The sequence below is a fragment of the Melanostigma gelatinosum genome, assembly GCF_949748355.1.
Source record: "Melanostigma gelatinosum genome assembly, chromosome: 5".
NCBI lineage: Eukaryota > Metazoa > Chordata > Actinopteri > Perciformes > Zoarcidae > Melanostigma > Melanostigma gelatinosum.
The window spans coordinates 18778189-18785033 of NC_136638.1; the positions used below are offsets into that span (position 1 = coordinate 18778189).

Here is a 6845-nt window from a genome sequence, read left to right on the forward strand (position 1 = left end):
GACAACATCACATCAAGAGGAAGGAATCACCTTGAAGGGGGGGCAACGGCAGTGTGACCAATCAACTTTAGGGGAAATCATCTCTGGAAAAAGGAATACCTCTTATTCATGATTTAACGATTATCTGACATTTTCCATGGTATTGCTTCACTGATTTGGATTATAAAATATCTTTTTGGGACAATTTCAGCATCCAAGTGAAAGCTTTTGGATTATCCTCTGAGGTCTACTGTGTCCTTTACCATCTGAGGGATCTACCTGCTTATCCCCTCCACCTGGAACAACTTAGATGAGCTCAACCTGCTAATAACTCACCAAACAACAAGTGCAAGGCCTGCAGTGACCCCTGAGTTTCTGCAACACCCTCTTGTGTCCTCTTTACATGCAGCTGGTCTCCTCTGGATTGACACTCAATTTTTGACCAGAATTGGCTGAACTCTTCCTCTCTTTCTCCTCTTCTCGTCTGTCTTTACGTTGATCGGTGCATGGTAGTGAGCCATGGTGCTGCTGAAGATAAAGTTCACCCGGCAGCGGCGGGTGCATCTGGCCCAGGGCCTGTGGCTGCTGTCCTGGATGGCAGTGTTGTGGGGGGGCATCATCTTTTGTCTGGGGGTTTACCTTAAGACAGAGTTGCTCCGTAGGGCCGAGGTAGAGAGAGGGAAATACACTCATATGCACACAGATGATTGCAATGTCAACTAAAAAAACCAAGCTTGAAAAGCACTGGATTGAATTAATTTAAAGTTACACAAACATAGGTTTATATGCTCAGACTTTTGCCTTTTCACTGTGGTTGTTTACTGAGTCTGCTGTGCTGCCGCTTATCAGTGACTTTTATTTAAATTTAGCTCTTCAGTTTAATCCACAAATACAAACACGCAGCACACACAATACCAGTGTAAACATGCACACAGTGACACTCAGGCACAGTCATGCATGTTAAGTCGTGAGGACATTGTGTATTCAAACGCTCTAAAAATAATCAACATTTGTTTCCAAAGTCATTGGCGTTTAATGCGTATTGAATTTAGGTAGCGTGACCGGCAGGTGACGGTCATGGCCTCCACCAGCTGTCTGTCATTGTGCTGGATTGATCACTGATTGTTCGGATAGGTTGCGTGCAGTGATATCCAGTGGGCTGCACAGGAAAGCTGCAGGCCATGAACACACGCCTTCAGATAGTTGTTGATCTCCAACAAGAGATTCCATATTCTCTTGGTTGTGTAGCAAAGACAAATATATAATTTAGACAGTTCGTTTTGCACTTTACCACAGATCATTGACAAACCTGATTATTCCACAGCCAGAGGCTGATGTTATTGTCCTGGACTGACATCTGGCTGGATAGATATTACAGAATGATTATTGTTACAGAATGAGATTTTTAATAATCTTAAAACAACAATGGGGCCAAGGCACTATATGGCTGACAGGCTATTGAAAACTCAGCCAATAATACACTCTATAATTGGCTTTTGCTGTAACAAGGGCAATTAATTAAATTTGTCATCATATTGCCATAGCCTTTGCATCAAGCATATCAGCAGCTAATTGAAGCTCTTGGCTGAATAGATAAGGCTAATTGAATGCAGGATTATTACCTGCTAAAGTGTTTAGAGGAAATGACAAAGTGACCTGCAGTAGGCTGCTGCTCTTGTGGTTAGAATTGTCTTTGACTGTGCTTTTGCTTTCTTGAGGTGATGGACAACACAGCGATCCACGTGGTGCCCAACATCCTGATGATGGTGGGCCTGGCCTCCATCTGCACCAACTGGGTAGCCAGTCGTGTGTGTCAGGACTCCATGGACCCGACTCGCTTCCCCCGTTGGAAGGTTCCCCTGCTGGCTTGGTTTGCTGTATCTGCAGTGCTCTGTTTTCTTCTCATTGCTGTAGTTGTGCTCAGCTACGCCCTGCAGGGAAGCCTGGAGGAGTCCCTGAAGGTGGGGTCACTATGATGATTGTGACAGTTCAAGAGGTAGAGGAGGTGTCACTAGATGTCTGTCCCATAACAAGATGGTGTTTTCTGCTCCTCAAGCAAAACACAAAATGAAACCTGCTCCCCCCCTGAGCTGCAGTGAATGAGAGAGACAGCAAACTGTCTAAAATAAAATATGAAAATGAAAGTATCTCAGACGAAGATAAAAAAAAAACAGAACAGAACCAAACAGTGTGCATTTATCAGTGTAACAGAAAACATTCACCATTGTCTGGTCATTTTTAATTTATATAATAAATATAATTTATAAAATATGGTGAAGAATTAAAGCTCTCACCCTTGTTTAATGTCTGTTTTCAACAGATATAAACAGAAAGCAGCTTCATCTTTGACATACAGTACAGTAAAACCATTGTTGAAAACATCTGATAAAGCACACACTTCTATCTTTTTTTTCTCCTCTCTCTCCACTGTCAGGTCGGCCTGAGGAATGGCATTCGGTTCTACAAGGACACAGACGTGCCAGGCCGCTGTTTTCAGAAAGAAACCATTGATCGTCTGCAGATGGAGTTTCACTGTTGTGGAAACAACAACTTCAAGGATTGGTTTGAAGTTCAGTGGGTCAGCAACAGATACTTGGACTTCACCTCCAAGGACGTCAAGGAGTGAGTGAATCACAATACAGGGAACAGCAAGTTATGAGATGCAGGGCGGTGGCAGGATGGAAGAAAATAAATTGGACTGATGAGGGGTTTGCAGGAAAGAGAAGGGAAACCATAGATGAATGACAGATAAGTAGACTTCACATCCAAAAAGGTCACAGAATAATATAGAGGGGATGGATGGAGAAAGAGAATGATTTTAAAGTAAAGGAAGAGTGTAATAAAAATAGATCTGGCCTTTACTTTGGAAGAGAATGACAGAAATGGATGGAAAGGTTGGTCATGAAGCAAGTAAAGAAAGGTTGGTCAAAGATGAAATGAGTGAAAAGGAATGAGTGAGCAGAAAGGTTATGACGTGATGACACTTGAAGAGAGGACCTGCTCATTTCTCACTAATGCTAAGTGTGTATTGAGCTAAAAGGCCTTAAAGTTCCCTCTCCTCTTACTCTTCCAATCTGTTTCCATTATCTATCTTCTCAATGTCACTCCCTCCTCTGTCTCCAGTCGAATCCGGAGTAACGTGGACGGCCGTTACCTGTTGGATGGCGTTCCTTTCAGCTGCTGTAACCCCACCTCCCCTCGCCCCTGCCTGCGGTACCACCTGACAGATAACAACGCCCACTTCAGCTACGATTACCAATCAGAGGAACTCAACCTGTACAGCCGCGGCTGCAGGCAGGCGCTGACCGACTACTACATGGAGCTGATGAACGCAACTGGTCCTGGTGTGGTGTCAGTCATCTTCATCCAGGTGGGCTGCATGATGGCATGATGGCATGAACATAAACACACACAGTTATTCTGTCATTTGTGGTAGTCACAGAGCGTTCATTTATCTGTCGCAGTGTGTGACAGAATTACAGACACACACACACACACACATACAAAAATGTTTTAATAATAATTGTCCCCTGACGCACTGACTGCCATGGAAAGCACCTGACAGAAAACCTCACTGACACACATTGATTCCTGTGTTTTATTCAAACATGTACTTTCACTCCTTTGCCAAATACCAGCATTGACAGCACACTCTCAAACAAGACCTCCAGCTGGAGCAGGACACTCATGCACATGTATAACAGTGCATCATCAGACACCGCCTACAGCTAAACAAACAATCCATTCTTTTAAATGCAGAGGCTCAGCATGGTGTTTTTTCTAGTGGTCCATGATGGCAACAGATGGCTGCCATGCCAAGAGTTAATGAGGCCTCAAGCTGAGTTGTGGTTAATTGATTTGGTTAATTGATTTTCAAGCAATATATACTGTATAGCCAAAAGACCGAACAAAAGGGGGAAGAGGATGACCATTTGACCTTCTCATTCGGTGACAATTACCAAATGAGATGCAGTTTTTATATAATTTTCATTGCTTCTTTCTGTCCAGCTGTCAGTGCTTCTGAGCCTGCGGTACCTGCAGACGGCTGTGGAAACAGCCATGGCTCTGGAGGACCCAGAGGGCGACAGCGAGGGTTATCTCCTGGAGAAGGGTGTGAAGGAAACCATTGAGGACCTCAAAACCAATGCCCTCACCATCCTAAAGTTTGGGCAGGTTGACCCCGCCGCCACCGAGGGGTCCTCTGAGGCTGCAGACGTCGAGAAAGAGGAGAAGGATGCGCCCCCTGCTCCTGCCAGTTAGAGGGGAACAAATGTTGAGCTGAGGGGGAAGGGATAGTTTCTTGGTTGTGTGAATTGGCAGGTGGCGGGTAAAACACCTTCACCGCAACTCCCTCGCACATGTCCAAAACAAAGCAATAAACAGGGAATATTATCAGGCCAACCAAAACACCTCCTCTGTGAAGGACCTCATGTGTAACCATCAGAGAACCTGGCGAGGAGATGTGTAGTACTTTTTGTTGTAACTAGAAGAGAGTGCATTCAGTTTAAAGGGGTGTAGCATTCACACACACAATGACACATATTTAACACGTTTTCACATTTGGCTCAAAACTGGAAAAGCCATCACATGATGCTGAAATTCATCCCATGAGCACTGTATTATTCATCTCATGGCTGTAGAGTTATTAAACTGCAATGAAATGCTTAAGAACCTGTTAAAATGGCACATGAATTATATACTAAAGGTAGAAGGTTTTGACTGCTTTGTAGTGTTGGCTTCCATTTGTACAATAAGTAATATAATAGAGGAGCACATTTCCCCGAGTATGGGTTATCTGAGTTCAGTCAGGAGAGTTGGATTAAGTGTGTGTATGTGTGTGCGTGAGTGTGGTGCCCTATATGAAGCTGTCATCTTGTCTATTCTGGCAGCTCAGAGACAATCTGATAATCCTGATGTGGTTAATCCCAGAACTGCTGCACAAGCAGTATCAGCACACACGCCGTCATTCAGGGACAGACAAAGCACACTGATACAAGATGTTGGAAGTTATTTTGTAAAGCAAAACATTTTTCGAATGCTTTTTATTTGCAAAGAATATAGCATTGAGATATGTCCTAGCTATCCACCATGTGCTCATTCTTCTTCAATAAAACTATCACAGAATAAGGTCAGTGAATGTTTTATTTTAGCAGATAAACATGCTTTCAGTGGTTGCAGAAAGACATGCTTTTTAATTAGAAAATGTGGTTTTAGTCTTAGTCATGCTCTTCTAAACTGTCAACAAATTCAAATTATTTATATTACAGTAGCACAATGGGAAGTAAAAGGTTACGTATGGTAGTTTCTTTGTGTAATTAATATTACAAAGTGAATAGCCTTTACAAATCGAATCGAATGTGCATTAAAAAAAGACAACAAACACAATATTACAACATTTTCGTCACTTCTACAAATGTAAGATTCCGAGGAATTAAGTGAACTTGTGTACATACAAAGGAGTCCACTGTTACGCACATACCATCAAAGATAAATCAGATAGTTAGATATTGAGAAAGAATGAAGTTTATCTGACAAAATCCACAGATCCACATCACAGCTAGAAGGACTCTCTACAAAATGATCATTTCTTAAAATAATGTTCACTGCACAGGAAGTGCAGCACCTAAATTAAAGACGCGCTGCTTCGTTACACTTCCCTCTAGTGATTTTGTTATAGAAATAATGATGTAATGCATCACTTTTAAAATGGGCAACGAGGCACTTTCATGTGAAACCACCGGAGTTCGCTGTTGCACAGTGCCTGAATCTGGCTATTGTGTGGAAATGGAACAATAATGCAACTTCAAGGTAATAACTCCAGTCTAAACCTTCGTCATTTTCACCGGAGAACATCAAGTTGTTGACCAGAAATAATACAGATGCAAACATTTGCATTTAGCCGGTTGTACATACAGATGACATTCATTCAAAATGTGTCCAGTATACTGGATTGGGTCTGCTGTCATATTGTTTAAAGCGCAAAACAGAAAAAACGAGGCCCAAATCTCCAGCGTTCAAATCCAGATTATCTGTCTCACAAAACCCAACGCGCGTCTTTATAATTTGTTTTGTATGTTGTTCGTCATATAGTTCATTTAAATGTATCTGTGTCGGTTAGCCAATGTGTGGAGGGCGTGTGAAGATGTCGGCTCAACAAAAAAAACGAAAAAAAACGCAACATGTGCCTCTTGAAAATTCCGGTGTGGTTTTGCAATGAAACTAACTGTCACGCAGTCAGAGAGGAAGAGACAGCGAGCTGAAGGGAGGGGAAGGGCCGCAGACATGTCAAGCTACTTCACTTGACGAACGATGGCTTCTCTGTATTTGATTCATTACGACATACAAAGTGTTGATAATATTTTTAATTAGCTTTCTTCTGTGGTGTTACACAGCCCTCGTAACACGATGGACTCTGACATTATGGAGATAATAGAAGAATTCATGGAAAGTGCGTTGGCGCAATGGGTACGTCATTTATCGTTAATCACTTCTAGTTAGAGAACAAGGTCTTCATTTCTAGAGGCAGAGAGGAAAATAAAACAGGCCGATTGTGTGGAAACTGTGTATAAATCCGCCATGGACAATGAGCGCTGCTGCAGTTATTTCCAGTCACAAATATTTACGACATTTTATCTTTCAGAGCAGCTTTCCAGTTCTATTCAACCAAATAACTATAAAAGTAAGAGTTGAATATACAACAACAAATAGCATATTGCTTTCTGGCTGTTGCAGCAAAACAAGCACCCTACTTCTCCTTTTGGCAGCTTCCCTTGCCTCTTGTTGACCAGCCGTTTTTTTTCTGCCTCTAAAGCCTCGATACTTCCGTGTCCTGAGGCTGTTTTGTGTACTAAGAGGATACAGTCACT

General features: G+C 42.4%; 2 protein-coding genes across 2 annotated transcripts in view; both read left to right on the plus strand.

Moving 5' to 3' along the window:
• Positions 1-498: 498 nt before the first annotated feature.
• Positions 499-4239, plus strand: rom1b (retinal outer segment membrane protein 1b; the record flags this gene model as incomplete). The annotated part of the gene is made up of 5 exons (XM_079268376.1): positions 499-648; positions 1698-1940; positions 2414-2601; positions 3103-3349; positions 3988-4239. The coding sequence occupies 5 exons, from the start codon at positions 499-501 to the stop codon at positions 4237-4239; spliced, it is 1080 nt and encodes a 359-aa protein (XP_079124502.1).
• A 2013-nt stretch (positions 4240-6252) lies between these two features.
• The window catches only part of ccdc88b (coiled-coil domain containing 88B), a 38023-nt gene continuing 37430 nt past the window's right edge, over positions 6253-6845 (plus strand). The window contains exon 1 of the mRNA XM_079268182.1: positions 6253-6444. Coding sequence (XP_079124308.1) covers positions 6385-6444 — 60 coding nt within the window. The 5' untranslated portion in view covers positions 6253-6384. The remainder of the gene's footprint in view (positions 6445-6845) is intronic.